This window comes from Larimichthys crocea, chromosome XXI (genome assembly GCF_000972845.2).
Source record: "Larimichthys crocea isolate SSNF chromosome XXI, L_crocea_2.0, whole genome shotgun sequence".
Taxonomy (NCBI): Eukaryota; Metazoa; Chordata; class Actinopteri; family Sciaenidae; genus Larimichthys; species Larimichthys crocea.
Window position 1 is genome coordinate 14,308,303 of NC_040031.1, and position 24,470 is coordinate 14,332,772.

At 39.9% G+C, this 24,470-nt stretch overlaps 1 protein-coding gene across 1 annotated transcript; it reads left to right on the plus strand.

Moving 5' to 3' along the window:
• The first annotated feature begins 1,344 nt into the window (after positions 1–1,344).
• cd82b (CD82 molecule b) lies at positions 1,345–22,893 on the plus strand. The gene is made up of 9 exons (XM_027272910.1): positions 1,345–1,494; positions 6,631–6,703; positions 7,873–7,945; positions 14,027–14,151; positions 14,918–14,992; positions 16,757–16,855; positions 18,283–18,456; positions 20,096–20,179; positions 20,901–22,893. The coding sequence occupies exons 2-9, from the start codon at positions 6,641–6,643 to the stop codon at positions 20,976–20,978; spliced, it is 771 nt and encodes a 256-aa protein (XP_027128711.1). The 5' UTR covers positions 1,345–1,494; positions 6,631–6,640; the 3' UTR covers positions 20,979–22,893.
• Positions 22,894–24,470: the final 1,577 nt, after the last annotated feature.

Genomic DNA, 24,470 nt, shown 5'->3' on the forward strand with positions numbered 1-24,470 from the left:
TGGTTAGGGTTGTATATGGGCAAACAGCTCCCATGTGTCCCTGTGTATGCATTACATGCATACTTTCCACTCAATATATTGAGTCCTGGTTTGTTTCGTAAGGCCTGGTGGTAAACAGTATTTTAGATTGGCTTACAATGGATCGTTTAAAAGGTTTACACAGCAACCGCTTTTGATAAATACATAGTACTGTATGGTTGATCATATTCTGGTATATCTTGGATAATGTTACAGTAGAGTGGTCAGACAATGACAAAGACAATTTATGTGATCATCAGATTAAAACTGATAAAGTACTTAGATACTCGCCAGTGGTGGAATGTAATTTACCCTCACATACTGTACATAAGTACAATTTGTTGCTGTTTATACTTAACTTTAGTATTTTATACTAGTCTACTACATTTCAGAGGAAAATATTGCTTTTTTTTTTTTTACTCCTCTACATGTGTTTGACGGCTTAAGTAACAAATTAAGATTTTGACATATAAAACATAGAGTCATAAATTAAACTATCCAACAGTGTATATCAATACAGTTAAAATGATTAGCCTACAGTGACAGAAAATCAATTGGCAACTCAATAACTTCTCAAATGTATGGATTTTCTGCTTTCCTTTTTAATTATTTCTATTAATTGAATTAAATTTCGATTACTTTTTATTTTTTAATTTTTTTGTGATAGGGAAGCATTGTGAAGAGGTCACTTTGGGCTTGTTTTGTGAGTATTTATAGAAATGTAATAATTAGTCGCATCAGTTCAAAATAGTTTAGGTAGCTCCATCTCAATCAAGTAAACTCCTGCTGTTGCATTAATGCATGAGTAATGAGTAATAATCTAATAACCTAATATATATAACAATCACAATATGAAAACTCTCTTTCCTAGAGAGGGTGAGTAAATCACATTAAAAAGCAAAAAAAAGGATATCTATTAAGAGCAGTGTTTGGTTTGTCTGCTCAGGGCTACTGTAGAAAAATCAACATGGCGGACCCTGTGAAAGAGGACCCGCTCTTTCTGTAGATATAAAGGGTGACAGAAACACAACGATTCATATTTTCGGGTGGTTATACACTAATGAAAACATACTAATGAATATTATATTCAGTTCCTGTCAAGAGATCTCACACATTGGACCTTTAATCTCAATGGTACCTTTCTTGGTTAAATAAAACTTTAGTGAACATTTACTCTGGTAAATGATCTGCATGCTTCTTCCACCATTAGTCATCATAAATATTATTATCATCATGTGTGAAAGTAAAGTTGGTTTGCCCGGGCAGTAGTGGGTTAAAAAAAAAAAGTCTGCTGCAAGGTTAGGGGTGTGAACAACTACCCACACACACACACACACACACACACACAGGCGGTGGATAGATAGGACTTACACGTTTCTCTTCTCTCACCAAAGACTGCTCAGTTTCACAGCAAGTATCACAGAAGACGGTCAACCTCTGTAACCAACTGTCAGCAGCTTTGGAGAAGAAATCAAAGTAAGTTTACGCGTTTCTCTGTCTTCAGCTGCTTTTCATTAAAGCTCAGCTCCGACACAGTAGTTTGTGTTTGAGTTGCTGTTGTTGGTCAGCTGCTTTGTCTGTGACTTATTAAACTTTGTGTCTAGGGACTAAAACTTTAGATAAACTAACTCACAGGTACAGCAGACGCGTTAGAGAGGTTAGTTAACCGAGCTGACGTCAGTTTACGGTTGAAGTTAAAGTTAAAGTTATATAGACCTGATCTTTAATGTTAGGTTTGATAAGTTAAAAGTTAAAGTCCCTGAAATAAATTAAATTGTGTTAATTTTAGTGTCAGCTCATCCTCCAGAGTCAATGAAATGAGTCATTTAACAGTAAAATAATAAAAACAATGGTCAGGTCTTAACTGTATGTTAATGCAGCCGGTGTAACGGCATTATTATTAGTATATTATATATTGTATTAATGTTTTAGTTCAGTGCTGTTGATGTTGATGTTGTTGATGTCAAGTGGTAATGAGGCCACTCTGGGATTATCTTAACGGCCACGGGTCCTGCAGATGTCTTTCTTTGAGTTAACTTGTCCTCATTATAGTGTGTTTTAGCCTCTGAAGAGACTTTTTCCTGAGTAACAGATCAAGTGTATTAAAGCTGTCAGCTATTAATATGATGGCCAATAATTTTGATAATCAAGTCAGGATTCTGTGTAACTTGAAGAAGAAAAATGTCTAAATTATCAGACGTTGGTCTCTCAAATCTGGTTTCTGTAGTCTGTGTTTGTAAATCGAATATATACATTTGAACTGGTTACTTGAGAAAATGATACACATGTGACTTGATGATAAAAAAGAATAATTTACTTGTAGTGTTAGGTGTGTTACTACAATATTTTGTGTATTCTCTCTATGTATGTTCTGACTATCTGCTGTCAGAAATAGATTTCAATGGGACAGATACTTATTTGTGTGTGTGCGTGTCTGTAAGAGGGCTTTACAGGAAAAAGGTTATGAGCTGTACAGGGACAGTCCTGTGAAACAAAGTAATGAGTCAGAGGCCTACCCAACACATTCAACGCAACATCCTATTGCCACAGTCAGGGCTTGTAAGATACAAGCTTTATAGCAACATTGTGTTTTTACAGGATGAAATTCACATCTGAGCGGGCGTCAGAGTGAGAAAGATTATTCTCAGCTTTCAGTTTCTGTATACTTGGGCTTCATTTAGTTTTATTGAAGACATTTTAAATCACTGAATAATTGACGAGTACACTAAATGCATCAATTATTCAGTGACATAATTGTAAAAGGAAATTTGTTAATATCTAGAAGTCTGATTTTGGGTTTGTCACATCACCACATCACCATTAAACTTCAGTGTACTGCTATTACAAAGTCTTTAACACCTCATTTACCTACATGTATCTTACCAATACCACAAAAGAGCAGTTTGGGTGAGTGGTCGGATGGGTTGTAAGAGGAAAGTGAATGAAGTGTCATCTCGCTGTTTCCATTGCAGCTAGCGATGACTTTTTTTTACATGGTGGAAAAGGAAAAAAAAAAACCCTGTTGCAGTTTTTTTTTATCCTCTTACCAAAGCTTCATCTTCATTATATAAATACTTTGGTCAAACGAAAGCAAACTGAAGTCATTTAGCCTCTGTTTAACTTTATCGGTGTCGTCGTTATCTAGACTAAAAAAGGACATCACTATGATATCAGTCAAAATCAGATGTGCTCGGTTTACTCATGTTGCCACAGATGCTTCATCGAATTGCCTGGCACTGATTTCCCCGTGGGGGATTACATCCCTTTATGTCATACAAGAGCCCCGTTGATGATAAATAGGAATTCCCCTCCAAACGTGGTTGAGACCTTTTGACTGATGAAGCAACTGAACCGATAAATCATTGTCTAGACGGGAGTTTTTGTGTGACCGAGAGGAATGAAAACATTGACAGACATCAACAACATTCTGATAATGAAACATATCACTGCTCTCAGACCTAGTCTTCACCCTTACAAGCTGCAGTAGCTGTTCCTAGAGATGTAGATGTAAAGCTATGTGAAAGAATAAAGATTATTACTGATAATAAAGCAGGGTTCTGGTATGGTATTGAGGGAACAGGATGTTGTGGGTAGCTTCACGCCAGCATGATACAGTAGCCTCACAGATGTGTAAATAGGTCATAAATAAACATGATGAGAGTGGTAGTGGTACATGGAGGTTGGCACAGTTGCCATCTGCCACTAAAGATGTCTTCATAATCTGCTCTGCTTCTGTAGTGTTCAACAAACAAACCGTCATTTTGAGTGAACACCACCTGAGCACTGTTTGTGTGTGAGACTACTACAAGGAGGAAAATTTAGTCATGAGGGGAAAAAAAAATGTCTGTATGAGGTCACAGAGTTTGGAAAGTTCAGGTGACTCACTTGCAACTTTTCAAACACGTTTGGGACCCTGTGTGCTTTCTCTCCTCTGCCATCCCGTTTTAGAGAAACTACACTGTATTTTGATGTCGGTGGCATTATGAAAACTAGCTGTTACACAAGGTTAAAATGGCACTGTTACTTGGAACTGCCGTTTGGCTCTGCTTTAGATTTCCATTGCACTTTCCACGTCTTATTTATTTATTTATTTTTACCTCGGAACAGATTTGTCATTCGCTCTCAGGGAGTCCAGTGTGATTGGGTTTGTCTGGGTAGGTTCAGCAAAAGTAAAGTTATAAACGTCCTCGCGGTTTGCAGTATATGCTCGATGTGTGAGCTTGCATGGAAGTTCCGCAAAACCGTGGATGTGTTTATGGTTTGGTTTGGCTTTGCTGCTAACATCAATATAGTCAGCTGGCTGCTGCAGAATGAACTGGGTTGGGCCTGTTAGCCTATTTTATTTGTTTGAAAAATAATAAGTAGCACTGAGGCATTGTTAGAAATTCTTTTCAGACGGACGGGCCTCTGTCAACAAACAATGGATGTCATAACTAAGCCTTTTTTAATCCGCACTGCTGCTCGCCATCTTAGACATAAAGACCACCAATCTCCTTTAAGGATTATCGACTTTGCAGGGATAGCTGCCATGTGGTTTGGGCTTTGTACTGTGTTTAGTTTTGTAGACATGAAATTTATTGGTATTTAGGTTATCAAGTACATTTAATAGCTGAGTATGAGCTATTAGAAATAGTCAACTGTCTGCCAGTCCTTTGACAGGCTTACTGTACAGATTGTTCCATTTGCATAGCGCTGAAACACAGCCAAGCATGTTGGACAGGAAGTATATGATATTTACCTGTCTATGTTTGCATTTAGTTAACCAAATAATACTGTTGGGATGGTTCCCAGCTGTTCAAACTGTGTTACCTGGTGCATCCTAACTTTTTGTGTTTTTATTCATCTTATTGACCCGTAGATCAAATTGGGAAGGTTAGATTAGACAAGTGTTCTTCTTTTTAAATACCCCATTTCATATGTAAAAGAAGCTGCAGTTCATTTCCTGTTGTTATGACGCCTATTTTGGTTGGATTTTTTGGTTGCTTCTCTTTTTTGCGTTGAGTGAAACACAAATCGCTTACCTTACTGAGTAAAGAGGAAGCCAAAACTCAAATGTGGCTGAGAGATGTCCGCAAAGGAAATGTGTTCAAAGTTATTTGTGTGTTCAACTCAAGTAATACAAGTAAATACAAACTAGTAATACAGACAAGTAACACAGGCTGTTAGTCCTTCAAGAAAATGATGTTTTTCTTAATGTAATATTATAGTTTTTATTTATCCAGTCGATGCTTGCTATGTTATAACACAATGTTAATTACAACAAAAGTATGTAAGACAAAGATCATTCAAAAACATAACATATATGGGACCTTCTTGTATGTCCAAAAGTAGTATATAATGCCTAAAATACAGCTAAATACACATCATCATCCAGACATTGGAAAGAACCTACAGTTTTGATGTAAAAGAGACAGGGAGAAGAGAACAGCTTTGTCATCTGATATACGGGGAGTTGTCTTTATAGGGTATTTTCAGACTCCTCAAATAACCACAATGGCTGGTTGTATTTTCAGTGCACCCAGCAAAAAAAGGAAAAGGTCTGGTTGTGGTAAATATTTTCGTTGGACTTGTGGAGACCAGCACTGAATCATGGTGCCAGAGAGTTTTTATAAAGTGTCCCCACTGTACTGTCTGTGTGGTGCGCTGGCCTGGCCTACAGGTGTTTCCTCAGAGGAACGTGTTGCTCACAGAAAAATAACAGTGAAATGCAGTCATATGTGATGGCATGTGCCTTCAGGTATTCAACTGTGTGCGTGAGACACACAAATATAGATGAGTGATCGGTAAACTCATTGTAAAACAATACAGGCGTCAGCATAACATGCCCAAACTTAAAATATTCACAGTTCTCAGCTTGCTTTCATGGTCTGATCCACAACAATATATTTTGTCTCTCATGTGGTCGTATGACAGAAGCCAGGCCTATTGAACAAGGCTGGATGTGGCTTTAAATAGCCTGCTCTTGTTGTACATTTGGCTTGAAATAGTTCATAAAATTGACTGTAAAACAGTGACCGAGCTTGTTTCTACTAATAAACACAGTTGTAGATCGGGCTAGATTCCTGCTTGTGATGACAATAGCACTCCGACCACATGCTGTCATGGTCTCCGCACAGTCATCATGACTTCACCACTCGCCACATTTATGGTGGTCTTTCCTCCAATCTGTCTCACCAGGGTGGTTTCCGCTTGTTTGTCAAGAATAAAACCATGTTCGTCAAGAAACTTTCTCTTATTTCCTCATAAAGTCTAATACATTAGGAGAACAGGCCAGTTGTTGTGTTATAAAAGTGAGGATTAGAGCAGGTTGGGCTGTTTAAGACTGGAGAAACGTGGCTAAATTCGGCTGAGGTTGCTGCTTTGAAGATTAAAGCTGTGTTTACTGTTTAATCAGGAACCCAACTGTGCAGATTTTCCTGTTCCTTGTTCTGTGGCTCACTGTACTGTTAAAGAAAGCCCATCTGAAGGCTGTCTGTCTTCTCTTTGTTGTTGTATCTTTTCTCCAGCTTGTCTCCGTCGTCTCTTTTTGTCTCACACACCCACGCAGTAGTGTAATATTACCAACTGATGTTCAATTTAACAAATAAATTCTTCTTTACTTCTGTCCTCCAGAGACGCAGCCATGGGGAAAGGATGCATCGCAGTCACCAAATACTTTCTATTCCTCTTCAACCTCCTCTTCTTTGTAAGTAATCACTTCTCTTCATCGCTGCTCTGTGGCTGTGCTGCAGTAGCTGCATATGCAGAATCCTGTCACATGACTTTCAGAAGCTTTGTTTACCCAAGATAAAAAGATAGGTATGCTGTGCTGCCTCAGTTGAATCAGATCCTCGTGACTCATTGAGAGCTGTCTGAAGCCTTTCAGCACCTTTTTATTTGAATAAGCGTCCCTATTCAAATATCAGATGCATAGGCAAATGTCCCCGTGACTCTGTCTGAGGCGAGACACTTTGCAGAATACCGCCGCACAGCTCGGTCTAAACAACAACAGATGGTTTCTGTTTGTTTCCTCGTCTCTCACACCAGCCACAACATAAAGTCTAGGGGTTGATATTACCCCAGACTCCTAAAACTGCCTGTGCAAGGATGTCCAGACCTTTCCAATGAGACTGCGGCTGTAAACATGACGCGGGCCTTTTGATGTGAACACTCAACCGGTGTCTAATAAAGCGTGTGCGTCTGTGGCAGTGTTTGTCCGTGTGGAGAGATTAGACTAGTGGAGGCAAAGGGAAGCCAGGAAGCGGTGGGCTAATGATGGCTGCTGGGAGCTCAACAGTCCCTCTAAATGAACAGCTCTTAACCATTGCTCTAATGACTGTTGTGGAGTTGGGGAGAGGCAGTGGTCCAAGGGGGGAAGCTGGTGAATCAACAGAGCCTCTCATCTAAGGATTTTGCCCCCACTGCAGTGCCCCACAACGTCTAAACAAGGCCTTAATTACATAGATTATGCACTTCATAACCTCATTACAAGGGTACATAAGGTAAAACTGCAATTTTTCTAGCGTCTTTCAGACGCCAGTAATAAAATCTTGGAGTCTAGAGGTGATGATTCTTCTCATTTCTTTTCGTATGTATCCGTAGATAACACTGTTCAGTTTGCTGTTCTGAATTATGGACTGTGTTTCAGTTGGTGTTAATTGTAGGGAAAACCAAAAGAGTGGGTGTCTTGGTCTTATTCACATCCTCTTCCTCTTTGTACCTTACCGTGAGAGAAGGAGACAGAGGGAAGAGTTAGGATCTGATTAATCCCAGATGGGACAGAAAGAATCCCTGATTTAAGTCACACCAGCACAGCTTCTGCTTTACTCTCATATGAAATGTGGTGCCTGATTCTCTTCTCATTCCCCTCCACAGATCTTCGGAGCATTGATCATGGGCTTTGGCCTGTGGGTCCTCTTTGATAACCAGAGCTTCATTGCTGTTCTACGTAAGTGTTTTAACAATCAGGCACACCAGTACTACATCTGCCACGTCCTTTAGCGATCACACGCACGTCAGCACTGACCAGTGTTAGCTGACCTGAGCACAGTGGAAGTTGAAATAGAGATTGGAGAGTGTGCATGTCAAATCCCAAAACCTCTGGCCTACTCTGTGCAGCTTATGTGGATTTTTATCCCATAGGATTCATTCCCAAGGAACCACAAAGGGATGTTCGCACCAAACCAAAAATGTGACTCACAGATTAAATTTAATGACTTCCTCAGCCAGTCAAAAAGCTGCCCTGTAGACATACAGACACACACTGTTAAACGCATCTGTGGATATCCAGGGGAGTGGGTTAGTCAGGGGGAGGTGAGAGATTATTAGGGCATCTCAAGTGGTTTTTATCTCACGTTGGAAAATAGCAACTTTATTTCCCCCCACAGTTTCCACGGAGTTGTACTTTGAACTTCTCTCAAGTCTCCAGATGGCAGAGGTGCACAGATAGTAACTCCCACCTTCGCAGATGTTCTCACAGATCTATTTCTAGACACTGAATAGTGAACAAGAAACCTCCAAATGGCATTCTTTATAAGCTTTGTCATAGACAACAAAATGTCTAACTTAGGTTATCTACTATGAAGACACCAGAGCTTAAAAAGCTTAATGAAACCCAGTTCCAGCCTTGCCTAAAAAGAACAGGGAACCACGGATGGAAACTCTTAGTTGCCATAAATCTTGTTATAAATGCTTTCAGTGTATTCATCCCAGATGGAGGTTTGCCGAGAGCGGCAGTGAGGCTTTCTCCCAACATCAGTCTATAAAGAAGAATTCTTTCAATTTATTATCTGCCAACTTAATATGTGTTGGAAGTCAAATATAGCGTTTCTTGCAGGAAGATATTCTTTCTTATAGGAGATGTTAGGCCTAATGATGAGTTTTAACCCATTCAATTCAACCTCAGATGTGTGAAGAACATGCTTCACTGTGCCAGTCTGAAAGAACTATGACAGTTTATGAAATAGTGGACAAGACTGAGTAGCATTTAATTTAATAAATCAGCAACTATGTTAAAGTATCCTTCAAGCAAAAACACAGAATGTTCTCTGGTTGTAGCGTCTCAAACGTGATTTTATAGACAAAACTACAAACTGATTAAGCAAGAAAAATAGATAAATCGGTGGTCAAAATAAATAAGTAAGTTGCAGCCCTAACGTTTTAGCCTGTGTTTGCAGTCCATAACAATGTGATGTATTTTCACGAGAAAGGCCAATCTCTGAGGGCTGAGCAGAAATCTATATTTAGGCTGGAGGCCTGTGCTGCTTTGACTGCTGAGTGGTGAAAAGGCTGCAGTTTTGACAAAGACAACCAGAACTGACCTTGTATCCTAAACTAGTCAGACTGAGCCTTGTCTTTCTCTGGCTCATATTTCTGTTCTCGAGGTCACCACTCAGGGAGGAACTGCTCCAAGGTTATTATTGAGCTGAGTTTGCTTATCTCTAGTCAGCCATCCAGAACATAAAGACAGCACAGTATCCATCATCCCTGCCAGCCCCAGCCCTATTGTTATGATAATCCAGCTGTTTCTCCAGAGATATCATAGATCCTGCTTCACTGATACCCTGAGGCTATCCCTTCCTATGTGGAAGGATGGATGACCTTCTCTCCTCAATGTATTTTTGTTCCCTGTACCAAGGATGGGTCAACCTCAACTCCTTCCTGGGTGCCAGGATTTCTAACCTCACTGGAAATCTCTTACCACACTGTAGAGGAACAAAAACCAAATGCTGCAAGCAATTCTGTTTATTGACCCTGTGTGTTCCCCTCAGAAGTACCACTGTCTGACCATAAACAGGATCTCTGTGTTTTTAGTTTCCATTCTTTATGAGTTGTATTAATAGTCGTCTGCAGCTGGCCCAATGACTTCATGCAGGGGAACTTTGGGAATGTTTTTGTTTCTGGACACCTATTAAAAGGGTATCTTCCCCTGAATGTATAACCCCCTATATCAGGGGTACTCAAATACAAATCTTAAAGGGCCACAAAGATTTTTTTTCAATGACTCAAAGGTCCATTTATTGAGGTCGGTCAGGCCACATGCAATATACTGTAATATTCAAAAGAAAATGTTGTTTTTATTCAAAACAACAAAAATATGAACTTAAATAAAATATCATTTGTGGAATCTGAGAGGGGGATTTGCTTAATTTTAGCTTTAATTTCCTCTTTTTGTTTGCCTTCAAACATTGTGTTTATCACTTTAGTCATGCATTCTCTTATTATTTCTGCATCTGAGAATGGCTTCTTGGGTTTACCCAAAATCCACACCACTCTAAGTGAGCACTCTGTGGCTTTTTGTTGTTGTTGTGACGATTTCAGTGCATTCATTCTTGTTGTTCTTTACCCTTTAAATTTTGAGGAAATGTCTCTTCAAAATTCCTATGCTTTGTCTTATAATAACATTTCAAATTGGAAATCTTCATCACAGCTATAGTCTCCTGGCATATTAAGCACATGGGTCTTGTGCTGGTTGGAGGGAGGAATGAATGCAGGTTTTTCAGTCCATTTTTCTTTGAATTGCAGATTTTCACTCTCCACCTTTTTTTTAGCAGAGAACTTGGAACACGCTATTTTCGTGCAATCTTTTTTTCACATGCTGACCCAACCAAAACACATAGTGAAGAGATGAAAAATAGGTTGCCGGCATGGCGGATGCAGCACTGGGGCCGCATATTGAGTACCGCTGCCCTATATCAATACAGTGCTGCTGATACTTTACTTTAATCATATGATGCCTTGGGTTTATCTTGCTGCCACTAGCCAAAACACAGCTCGCCTTATGTTTAAACAAAAGTCAGCCTTGGAAAAGAAGTTCTGCGGGCCGAGCAGTGTGCCAAAGCAGAGTTTGGAAATATGCTGCAGATTAATTCTGAAACTTTCCAAAGTCGTAAACAGGGAAAAGAGAGCTTGGTAGGAAAAGTTTGGGCTGCTTGATCTATTAATCAGTAGAGCCCAAATTTGATGTACTTAGGTTTAGATTTTACATCTGTATGTGATGTCAACCATGACTCTTTTTCACCTCTGTGAATGTGTGGCTCTAGTCATGTTTACAGAAGGACCTGAAATTCCAAACAGTTCCCCTCCACCCTAAGCAGCTTTTTTTGAACTGCACCATAATCTTTGCTTCTCTAAATGGAAAGTTACATGGAAACCACCCAAAAAACTATTTTAGAATATCAAGCAGGGACCTACATGGAAAGTTGCCATATCATGTGACAGAACAGCACAGTAACTAGGCAAACACATGCTGATTTCAGAAAAAAAAAGTGCATGTGAAATTACCACAGAACACAGATGCTAGCTCCGCAGCAGGAAGGTTGTAAAGTAGAATATCTGTCGCTCTGCAGCGTTGATACACCTGGCAGAAAGTCTCTGAGAAAATAACTTTTAGTTTTAAAATACTTTTCACTCCTCAAAAACACTTGATGGAGAGAATGGAGAACCACAACTAAAAAGTAAAAGTCCCCCTGCATATGTTTCGCTTCTACATTAGTTCTAAAGGTCAGATGTACTACCAAGAAAATGATCTCTACTGTATTAAAATGTTAGAAGTGGTTAGAGCAAATAACCGTTTTGATGTTGCATTAGTGTTGCATGACGTTTCCTTTTAACTCCAGGGTGTATGTTTTTACTGGAACAAGTTTTCATTTAATCACTGGCGTGCAGGGACACCACACACAAACATAAATCCCAATTATACCTCCCACGATTAATAATCATGTTTAGTAAACCATCTTATGATCTACCAGGGAAAAAATATGTCCACTAAATAAATCTCTATTATGTCGTGTAAATTTGCCACAAGTGCAGTGAAATAGTTCTGCTCCTCTCAGCAAACATTGAGGCTAATACCGATAATGATAGTATCTAGCAGGAAAAAGGATGCAGCATGCACTTTCAGTTCAGAGTCCTTTATTGCATCTTAGCGCTAAATATTGATCTGTTATGCCATGTCCTGACGCCTACAGTCTCCTGCAAGCTTTTGTTTGTGATGTTCAGTGTATTTTGAAGGTGTCACTCAATTACTGTTTTAAAGGAACCTGTAAACATCTGTTGCTTTTGACACTGTATGTGTGTGTGTGTGTAGAGAGAGAGAGATAGACTGAAATAACATGCTTTAACAGAGTGCTGGATATAGAACATGCAGTATGCTTGTCTGCCTCCCTTTAAATGATATACCCTGAAGCCACATAAGCACTCTGCGTATGTTGAAGTTCTTCTAGCTTTCAATTATTTTCAAACCACCACAACATGCGATGCTCTGGTAACCCAGTCAGCGTTGTACATGCATGTAATGACGTCTTTGTGCAAGCAAGCCTATTTTATGCCTGTACTGTAAATAAATACACTTATTTTAAGCCACAAAGTGTCTCAGTACGCTACACTATCCATGTACAAAATGTGATGTACTGAACATAAAACATAAATGTTTTTGGCATTATAGCTGCAGTTCAAAACCTAAAGATATTTAGTTTATAGTGATAAGAAACACAGCAAACCCTGTAAGAGAGAGTGAAACTTTCTGTTGATTAATTAACCGACTATTGGCTAATGGCTTTATATGTCTAAACTGATGTCTAAGTGTCTCTATATGATCAACTGTGCATTAAAGGCACAATGCCTCCCCAAAACATACCTTATACTTGACAAACTAAGAAAAACATGTAAAATATATAACGGGTTTACCAGAAAAAGCTGCCATTGTAACCAAGTGTTTTTGTACCTATAGATTCAGTTGTACTAAAATGAAAAAGAAATAGGTTACCAATCTTGATTCTAAGATCTCATTAGTGTTTCACATCTATGATGAAGTGCAGTGGTTTAATCCAAAGAATTGGAGCATGATCGGAAAATGCCCTGCTGCCCTGCAGATTGCTTATTTATCTGTGGGATAATGACACAGCCTGCATCCTGTGATAATGAGCGTACGTGATCGGATGTGAAGACTGAGGAGGTCTGCAAAGTAAGGTGGTGCTAGATGATGAATGATGATGTTTTGCAAGCAGAAACTTATATTCTGACTTGTCTGATGCGTGTGTGGACAAATGTTGGCTCGCTTTATGTACAGTCATTAAGTTTTACACAGCCTAGTTGTGCTTGGAAAGACAACTTCTTTTTATAGTCTATGGGATAATTTATAATTATTGTGCATCTGCCGGAGGGAATACTGTATATGATTATTGCTGCATGAAACACCAGCAGCTAATATGATAAGGGAATCTGGAATAGCTATATCTATTCAGCTGCCGAGTGAGCAAGCCAAAAAGCGGCATTGCATTATATTCCATGAGCAGCGGTGGAGGAGCTGCAGTGTCTGTCAGCTTCTTCACCAAACGGCTGGGAGTGAGTTATCTAATAGCTCTGGCTGGTTCGGTTGGCCCGGGACTCTTTAAGAGTTGGAGCCGTTTCACACAGCTCAGATTCTGGCTTCATCTGGAGACCGAGGTCTGACTCTCTGGAGCTTCTCCAGCCCCAGATAACATAGAGGCACATAATGGCTCCAGTTTATCTCCTCTCCAACCTTCCAATCTTCCATTTCAGTCCCTGCGTCCTCCTCCTCGTGGAGCTCTCCCGTTCTACATACCAAAGAGGGAAATCAATTAATCTCGCCACACACTCACTTGTCTTGGTCCAACTCTCTCTGGTGGCCCATTAAAATAATCTTTTGTGGGGGAAAAAAGCACTCTGAATTCATAGAAGTTGAAGTTTTGTGCTGTGAATCATTTTCGGATCACTTTAACCATCTGTATGAAAATGGTTTTTGCATGTGAACAAGGCCTTCCTCTGAGCTGCATTTGTTTGCAGATATACAGACTCTGGTTAAAGTAGAAAAACAAGAGTGAGATCAGAAGGGCCACTTCTTCATTTTGTGTGCTAAGTGGTTATATTTTTTTATTTGGAAAAAAGACAGAGTTTACATACAGAACTGAATTCATCTACAAAGTGTGGCTATAAAACTGTTGTAGCAGGTGTATAGATTCATGCTTCTGTGTAACTCTTCCTGTGTTTTTCTGTCTGCTATCTCCAGATGAATCATCAGACACGGTCAAAGTGGCTTCCTACATCCTCATCGGGGTGGGCTCCTTGTCAATGGCCATGGGCTTCTTCGGTTGCATAGGAGCCATCTACGAAATTCGCTGTCTGCTTGGTCTGGTAAGGAATTACTGTACATTACCTTTAAACTCAAATGCTAGTAAGAGGCAGACACATGGTTAACAGAAAACACCCATCATGGTTATATAAGGAAGTGTAAAACTTGTAGGAACACAATCTCGAACATCATCACCACAACGTACCACGACACAAACTACATGCTTAATATGACTAAGAAAATCAACAGATTTAATTTCCAGTGCAATACTGAGTCACCAATAACAGTAATTATCAGTATCGTTTGCCTCTCTACTCAACCAGAGGAGTTTTTTATATCTCCTTTTCTTGCATGAAACTTCACCTGCTTGAGATCCCAAGCTTGGCTAAGAACACATGATAGATTCCCGCTGACAGTTAAGCCCTTTTCCATTTGTACTTATGTGTGAGCTCGCAGCATGTGTGGATTTACAGAGTGGAGGAGGGTGACGGGGATAAAGCCAGTGAGTTGTAGGGGGTACAGCAAGAGTGCGTGACCTCCACAGCATTGAACCTGCTGGGGGTTAACGGAATAACTGCTGTGACCTACTTCTTCCAGTGATAGCGACCAGCTGGCAGAAGACCCCCCATCACACACACACACACACACACATAGCACCTTTACACTCAGAGAGGACATAAATGAAGCTGTATGGGATCTTTAATGGTTTCCATTATTCCAATGGAAGGCTTTAAGATTATTAAATGTGTGAAAACTTTGTGTTTCTTTTCTGCTTGTTTTGTGATATATATAACGTGTGTGTTGACATTTTCCTTCATCATCCCCCAGTACTTCACCTGCCTCCTGCTCATCCTCATCGCCCAGGTTACTGCTGGAGTTCTCATTTATTTCCAAAGAGATCGGGTAAGACACTCACATTAATAAACGATTAATCAATCGGGTTTTTTTTTCCTTTTCTTTATTTCACTTCTTTATAACTTGCCCTCCTGGCTCTGCAGTATGATTTTTAATCTTAGTCTTCCCCCTCCCCATTTTACTCAATCTGTGCTAATTGGATCTTCTTCCCCTCTAACCCTTTAACCCCTGCTTCTCATGCCCTCTCCTCCTGCTGGTGCAGATGAGGCCGACTGGGTATTCGTGCTTCTTCCCTTCGCAGCTGTGACTGGCTGCTCTTAGGTCTTTGCTAACCCTGTTAGGGAGCCCCCACATCCTGTGACGAAACACGTGTTTCATACCTTAATGTATGGAAAGTGACAGGATGTCAGTTTGTGACTTTCTGTGACGCCGGTTGCTGGTATAAAGTGAGATGAAGCAGGTAGATTGTAGAGGAAGTAGAACACATGTACTTATACTGAATGTTTACACTTTAGCAGTTACCCCGTCTGGGTGTTTTCTGTTTTTCTGTGTTAGAGGGAACGGGTAAACAAATTCACGACGGCTGAGTGGGGCTGAAGCTAAACTATGATAACATATTAGATTGGTATGTCTAACACCGCCCCATCTAAAACGGTAATTATCACCCCAGGGACTGAAATTTAGTTTCTGTTCAAGTCTTTGATGAAACAGCGTCCCCTACAGGCGGCATCACCAACTCACTCGAGTTTGATTGAACATGTTTCAGCCTGTGTTGGACAAACAAACGGTAACAATGTTTACAGCCTTTGACAACAGATAAGCCCAGGGATAAAACTATTTATTAGAAATAATAAGACAGGTCACAACAAATCAGATATGGTTGCTGTGCATTGAAAACCAGAAGGACTAACTAGATCTAGAAGGAAAACAAAAGATGCATCAAAGATGTTAAAAATATGTGTAATACTTCTGAATATCACATGTTGTTGTGAGTTTTATGTCTGTGGAACATTTGGGCATCTTTAACGGGTCACTCGACTCAACCTATCACACTTTTTGAGTTACGAAATATAGCATAAATGAGGGTGAGCATCAATATAGAACAAGCATAAACAAAAAGACTAGCCATGTTTGATTGTTCTGTCTGTGTACTGTAATGCGTTTGAAGGGAGTGCTATGTTTGGACACACCAGCCTCTCGGATTTCTTTCATACTGTGAACACTGCCATCCCCTCCCAGGACATAAAAAGCCTTTGCCTTGATAAACCTCACCCCTGCAGCACTCTCGGCTGTTGTCGCCTTTTAAGCTGTTAGCCCTCCAGCATGTATGTGAGTTTGTGTTTGTATCTCAGAGAGCACGTGTGTGTTTGAAACGCACTCCCTGTGTTTAAGGCTTACCACAGGGCAGGGTGGTGCCCTTTCCCAGAATAGGGCGAGGCAGTCACTCGTGCCCTGTAGAGCTCTGAAGATACATCGCCACCACTGATCTGCGGTGTTTCACACATAAACACAGAGTCATGCTTCTATTAAGCTGTATTTGTGCAGTGTTTCAGCCCAGTATGAGGCTTCACAGAGCCGTCCCACCCGAGGTGTTGCCCTAAGAAACATACAGTTCACATGTTGCTAGTAATTTTTTACAGAATGATTTACTGTGGGTGGGTTTGTTTTCTTTTCTTCAGCGCTGTCTGTTGATTCTCAACATGCACGCACATGAGGTTTATGTACAGTATCAGTTAAAAACGAGTGATCAGTATTGTGTGTGAAATACAGAAATCGTGCATCGTTGAACATATATTCTCATCTCACTTGCAGTTGAAATATGAGATGTCCAACATCATAAAGGGCATGATTGTCAACTACACTGGCCAGAACAGGACCACAGAGCACACCTGGGACTACATTCAGAGGACGGTGAGTTGACTCTACAGTCTGCTTTGCACAAGACACACACAAAAGTCTATTCTATACAATGAACAAACTAAATGCATCAAAGAATTCTGCTGTGAGACCATGACAGTTTGCAGTGCTGGTAACATTTAACACATAAGTCATAAGGACATATGATACATAGATACATAAACAACAGCAGGCTGGATTATCTAATATTGATACTAGCTAAGTGGCTTAAGTACCATGCATGCATATATTTATAGAGTGGGTGTCTACAGTGTGAACTGATGTCTTGACCTTTTAGTCGAGACTCACATGTTCTTTTCTTTGGAACACTGCGTCCACATAATGTTGACAGAATTAGAAAAACAGGAAAGCTTACCTTTACTCCGCATGGTTATCCTCAGGGCTAGCCTCGTCCTTACATTATTTAAGTAACCTAAATGAGCTACTTTTGTGGTGTTACTTTTTTTGAGCAGTGCATTAAGATATGAAACAAAATGCATATAAACTGTGTATACAACCCTAAATCAATTATTAGTGTCAGAGTTAATATTGGATTTTATTTAGATGGAACTGCCAGCAGTAAAAGCTTTACAGCTAATTTGCCACGGGTTTAGTGTAGTAACTATGCGGGGGATAATGACAGAAGCTGATGTGAACGTTTTACCAGCTTGGTTTCTTGTAATTATGACCCAAACAATGTGATGTTAACTCTGCAGGGCCACGCTACAATATCCCTATATTACAAGGAACAAGTTGTTTACAAGTTTACAGGTATTTGTAGTGGGATCTAGCCATGCAGGTAGTTTTTGGCTTTATGTGCCCAGATTTTGAAATGAGTCATTAGTAATATTGAGTGAGTCTTGTGTTCAGGATGTTCAAAACTTTGGGAAATTACACATAAAAAAACTCCCCACCAACTTGTCTTTGTCACTCTCCTTGGAAAACCCGCAGACGTCTCAGTTAACAGTTTTCATTGGAGCTATTCTCTCCTAAAGAAATGGTCTAAAGAAATGTTTTTTAAGAAAAAGCATGTTGCCATTGCCGAGTTTTTTGAAATTTCAAGTTTCGTCGCTTTGGGGTGAATAAACAAAACTCCATTCACTTCTGTTGTTTCGGCTTGGCAGCAGAAGTTTGAACTCATTAAACTAATCAGCCCAGAGCATACAAAAACAGCCCTGGAGCTTTCTGAAATCAGATCAAGTTTATGCATTTTCTTCACTATCTGCTTCCTCCTCCTCTTTTTGTCTTTCCTGCCAAGCCTCTTTCCCCCTGATATTTCTTGAGAACAGCAGCCAGGGAGACCACAATAGAAATTCTCATTCACTGAGCGAGTGGATTTACTACAGTAGCTTTTCCTTTATATTATTAATTTTATGTTTGTCTCTTAACCTGTATTTCTCCTAATCATCTGACTCACACCTTCGCTCTTCTCGTATCACCAGATGAAGTGCTGTGGATGGAATGGTCCTGGCAACTGGACTGAAAACATAATAATCAAGAACAGCACCCAGAACCTCTACTCATGTTCCTGTCGCAATGAGTCCCGGCCTGGCACGGACCTCAAAGACGTTGGCCTGTGTCTTCACATGTCCGCAGACTTACCCATCTATGAAATGGTACATAACACTAAAATCTGCAGTTATCATTTTGAAAATCATGATTGTGAATTTCCTAGTGAAGCCAACAATCACGGCAAACATTGCTCAAACAGTAAATGTGAATACATCTTCGTTATACTGTCGAGAAGCATAATTCTGCGATTGGTTGTAAAATCCTTCCAAATGTGCCTCCGTGGTTCATAATTTTTGTGGTCACTCAGGCACCGTGTGAAACTGCTGTGCAGAGCAGCTGCAGCTTGATTCTGCAGTCTGCCTCACTGTGAAGCACCAACTGTTTTCTTTCCTTTTTTTTCTGAGAAGGGACTTTTCCCCTCAATGCAGTTTTTCACTCTGTTGTCAGAGTTTTCATTTTGGCTTATGATCAGCCGTGATCCATTTATTATGCTGACATGTTGGATATCACTGCTTTCTTTCACAATATCTTGAAGTGATTCCACAAAGGCAGATGTAAAACACATTTTAAATGGGTTTCAAACTTTTGTTGGCTTACCATTAATTATTGATAACAGGATCAGACTTTTAAATGATGGTTAAAACATTTTGACACACAAGTCTGTGTATCATACTTTTATTCTTACCTTGCAGTGGTCGTTCTTTCACTTAAAGCTTCTACGACTAGTTTTCATCATTGCATTGATTCTGGCGGCCCCTGTGGATAAACGTAGTTTCGAGGTGAATTTGACTGATTTGGACCTGGTGGTTGACATTGCAATGCAGAAATTATATATATAGAAAGAGCCGATCTTCACACTCATGGTCTTGTTTGTTTATTTAGGTTAAATAGTGGAGGGCAGCATTGAATTAACCAGTTAAAAGCCCCTTGTAGTATGGTGAATTAAAAGTAACAATACCATAATAAAAAAAAATACTCCATTGCGAGAAAAAGTCTGCATTCAAAACCTCCTTAAGCAAAAGTACAAACGCAATAGCAGCAAAGTTTACTAAAAGTATCAAAAGTATAAGTACTCCATATATCTGAAACATAACCGAGTTAAAAATATTATAAAATAAAACTACTGAAGCACTTCAAAATTGTTCTTAAGTACAGTAATTGGGTAAACGTACAGTTATGTTTCACTGCTGTCACATTGACACCTTACATGACACGATGTTATAACACAGCATCACTGAGGTTTACATAAATGCAACACTCTAACGTTAAACAGTTAAACATTGCTACAGCACGCCTTCCTGATAAACCTCACATCATTCCTCATTACGTAAGTCATTTCCACTCGTGTTGTGTAACTCTGCCAGCTCCGTGTGGCACTGTGATCGCACTTAATCAGCGCAGTGAGCAGCGACAGCTGAGGCGTGTTGTTTGTGCTGTGTGATTTGTTCAAACACCAGGAAAGCTCCATTGTTCTGTTGTTTGGTCTGCGTGTTTCAGAAACTTTAGTCTCTCTCTCTCTACACTTTTTCTCAGTTCGGCTAAGCCGTGTTATTCTTCCCCTCGCTGGCTCAGTCCAAAGCCAACAGTGGTGTTTTGAAAAGGCTCTGTTCATGTCCGGCTGGGATCACGTAGCCATTCATCTCTCGTCTGCATGTTGGCCTACAAACCCCCTCTTTCCACATCTTTCTTAACCTCTCTCTCTCTCTCTCTCTCTCTCTCTCTCCTTCTTGTTCTTTCCTCTAGGGTTGTATAAGCAGTGTGGAGAAATGGCTCCTGGACAACTGTGGAGTTATTCTTGGAATCTGTGTCGGTGTGGCAGTTGTGGAGGTATCGATCTTTTTCTAAGACTAGCCTTAAAGGATGAGCTGTGATTTTTTTTGTCTATCTATATATCATATGTACATGTGTATGTACTGTACGTCGAAATAGGCCACTGCTATTATTACTGCTGTCCATAATGGCCATGAATGAATCCCTCTCTGGTGCAGAGCTCCATCGTAAAGGATGGGGGATTAATTTTGCACAAATAAGGCATTCTTCGTTTAGCCAAAGCTAATATGAGGCTTCATCAGTCTGAATGAAGGGATGTGTTGTGTCTTCACGTGTAGGTTTGTTTTCAGGCCGAAATAGCAGCAGTAAACCTACACTTACCACGACCTAAAATACCAACTAGGTTTGTCTAAATTGAACCTCTAAAGGCCTTATATTAGCTTCAGCTGATCTTTGAAAGGCAATTTTACACAGAGCGATGAGCGTTGTCCTACTTTTACCATGGACTCATGTTTGAAAGACTGTGGAGGGTTACAGCACACAAAAAGTCTTTTAACTAGATCTGAAAGGATTAGTCCAAATGTGAGGATATACAATATACGAAACTGTTTCTTTAAGGTTGGTTGGATAAAAACAATCGATGATTGTAGTGGGTGATAATGCACGTTATTAGATTTAATTGAAATTTGGTTTAAATTTGCCCCAGAAACCAAGCTACTGTTGTGTTTTAATCCTTCCTAATCTATGATAACTAAACTGACAACTCCATTTCTTGCAGCTCCTTGGAATGATCCTCTCCATGTGTCTGTGCAAGAGTGTCGTCCAGGAGGATTATACCAAAGTACCGAAGTACTGATCTGAAGACAGAACCAGCTTCACACCACACACCGGTTGAAGAACAGTTTTCTCCCCTCTCTCTCTGTGTCTCTGTCTCTCTCTCCTTTTGTCTCACATTCTTATGAACACACATACAAATTAACACAGCTGTCTCAACCATTTGAGCTTCTCCTGTCTTGACAGCTGTGCAAATTCCTCACGCCCCATATGTTCCCCCACACACACCTCTCAATCAAGCTTGACACACTTGTTGGACTCCACGAGTCCACAAGTTACCATTGTTGTCTTATTGTGTTATTTTTAAGGAGACATTTATGATGTTACGGTAATATTTTTATGTGGAAGTCTGAGAATTTTTTTTTTTTTGCGGTTTGATACTATGCAAAATGTTCATTTATGTGTTGTTTTGTTTTTCCTTGGCTGACCTCAATGAAGCGCTTAACATGGTAGTAGAGAGAGCACTTTAGTGACATTTGGTGAGCAGAGAGCCGGAGCATCTTGTGACTCTGGGGGACAGAGATGAGAGGGATACAGGGGTGTATGGGTTGCTGCTTGGTAGGATTAATGCCACTATGTGATCCTGCAGCTGGTATTTTTGGTGCAGAGGGTGGAGGAGAGAGGCCCAGGGGCAGAGCCAGGGCAGGGCTGCTGTGGTGGAGGTTTTTGGCTTCTTTCATCAGCTCCTTGTACCCAGTAGCCCTGATATTAACCTCTGTTTACACCCACTGCCACCAGCGCCTCCTCCCTCCCACTATCCATATGTTAGCATCTCTAAATGGACGCCTCCGTCCTCCTCTCGGGTGTGTCTGACTGGTAACCAGTAGCTTTCCAAAATGACTAGTTTTGCATGAAGTGTGTATGATGTGTTGAGTGAGTATTTTATTTCTTCACGTTCCTTTTTTTAAAAATATATATATCTCATCTCTGTCTTTTTTACAACTGTACATATGACTTCGGTAAGGGATTATGGCACTTTAGTGCTTGGTCAGCGTTTTATATGGGAAAGCTGTCACCCACTTGCTCTTGTTTTAAGAGTCCTATTGTTCTTCGTTTCCCGTCTATTGTTTATGATGTACAGAATGTGGCTGCCACAGCAGCTAGTCAGCACTATTTAGGTCTCAATCAGAGAAATTGGAACCCTTCAAAATGAATCTGTCAGCGCTCTCAAAGCTTTATTTTCATTTCTTTAGCACAGCGTGAGTTTGTGAACAGACGGCCGCTACGAATAGTTCAACTCCTCACACCTGCCTTCATGTTGAAAAATCTCGCTCTTTACCATCCCAGCACTAAGATATGAAATGGCAGCTGTGCGACCACAATGTATTTTCCCTTCTCTGCATAGTTGTTTGTTTTCCCAGAAGTAATTTTGTCTGGTTTATATTATCGGCAACAAGAGCATAGAAGAATGTTGGAAGCTAGTAGTGACTGCATATTTGTACAACCAGAAAGTGACTGTTCATCAACTCGTGCTATCTTTGCTAAAACTGTTTGGACAGAAAGTTTGTGCTGAGTGTCCTCATCCCACTTATCCAGCTTGTCATTTCAGTCCTTCCAGCTCACTTCAAACACACTATTCTACATTAATTTATGGTTAATTCAGTGGATCAATTGCACTTTTATGTGGTCGGTAGTCCAGTCATTTCAAATGATGTTCATCATGCTGCAATTACACAAGATGGAGGAAACTGGTCATGAAACAAACAAACAATGCTTATGTCTGTCAGAATTACACTCAGCCTCTTTTTTCTGACCTGCCAAATCGAACGTTTAATTTAACTTAATAAGATATGAAGGCTTTTTACCGTGTTAAGATATTTGTACGCTTTTACAAAAAAAAAGAAAAAGCAAAATATTTGTGGACCTGTATGCCATGTTTGATGACAAATGATTCATTATATTATTGAGAACTATTAATAAACCTGAACCCACTAGGATCTGTTGAACACTTCTTTCATTTTGTGTCTTAAAAACAGTTTTAAGTCGTAGTAGTCGTAACAGAACTTGACATCTGCACAGACATGCAAGAAGTAAATAGACACCTTTAATTTGAATTTGAATTAAGGTGTCTATGTACTTCTTGCATGTCTGTGTAGACTGTTGTGTTGTCAGGCAGGTTACTGTTTGATCTTTCCCTTGGTTCAGTTGTCAGATTTGTGTAAAGCAACCAGAAGATGGCAGTATACAATCAACGGTGTCGCAGCCTCAGACAGAAATGCATTTGGACAAGATGAGCAGCATTAGTATGTAATGGTGTTTTAAGCGTAAAATGAAAGATCCTTCATCAATGCATTAATTATGTTTTAAAAAACCTGATTTGTAGAAGCTGCACGTTTAATTATGAGCTTCATGCAGATTCTCAAAATGACTTATTTCACTACCTTCCCTGCTCTATGCCTCTAAGCTAATTCAAACCCCCCTCCCCAATTTAGTTTCCCAATTTAGTCTTTGTATTTTCATGTTAAATTAGGCTAACGACCCTGTGGCTGAACAGAACAAAGAGCTCCACATCACTCATTTCACTCTGATAACAGGATTTTTCCTCTGCAGAAAACACAAAAAAACCTCCTCTCTTAAAATTTAAATGCAATGACTCTTATCAAGAAAAAGGAGCCTCATGATGTCATGCCATGCCAGAAGCTAATACCTCACCACTGACTCAACCAGCTCTGCTTTTAAGCAAAACAACGCAATCACAGCACGGACCTCGCTGCTCTAATCCACTGTCGTCTAAGACACTTAACCTCGGTATAATGAGTAGGGCTTAGTGTTCTCTCAGGAGACTATTTTCGAGTAACTCAACAGAAACTCATCCCATCAGGGAGCTCTGTCCATGCTGTGTGCTTCAAGTGTCGAGAATTAACTTAAGAACAACAACAGTGAACTACATTAAGGAAGAAAGAAAGCTGAATTTAAGCTCCCAAAATGTTACAGCAACAAAAAAACGGTCCACTCGATCTTCACCAAGAAAATGGCCGACATAATAAAAGGTTTATGTTTATACAAAAATGATTACATCCTGTTGACATCATAGTCAAATCAAAGTTTGTTGTCATAGTCAACAGGATGTGATTAAATATGAGCCTCCAGGCTTCAAAATAACTGCAAAAAGGTTCAGAAATGTCTCCAGTCAGCTCAACTGCATCATCGTTTTAACACTAGAGGGTAAAAATGTGCACATCATTGCTGAAACAATTAGTTCGTTAAATGAATCAATCATTTTAGTATTCAGTTAATTGTTTAAGTATTTTACCAGGATACCATTCATCATTTCCTAAAAGTTGAAGATTTGCATCTCATATCAGTGTAACGTGCGAATACATTTGGATTCTCGAGACGGGGCTTCAAACTTGGGTTCTGGGAAAAAGTGAAAAAGTGTGTACTCTTTCGTGGAATATAGAGCTACTTTGATTACTCTAGGCACAATTATCAAAAATGTATTTTGTCTTTCAAGCTTCTAAAATGTGATGATTTGGTGCCAAAGATAGTAAACTGAACATGTCTGGGTTTTGGG

Bases quoted from the DNA above. Each gene is read 5' to 3' on its own strand.
- cd82b (XM_027272910.1), top strand. From the start codon at position 6,641: ATGGGGAAAGGATGCATCGCAGTCACCAAATACTTTCTATTCCTCTTC. The intron at 7,946-14,026 runs GTAAGTGTTTTA...TGCTATCTCCAG, and splicing joins GAGCTTCATTGCTGTTCTAC to ATGAATCATCAGACACGGTC. The intron at 20,180-20,900 runs GTATCGATCTTT...CATTTCTTGCAG, and splicing joins TCGGTGTGGCAGTTGTGGAG to CTCCTTGGAATGATCCTCTC.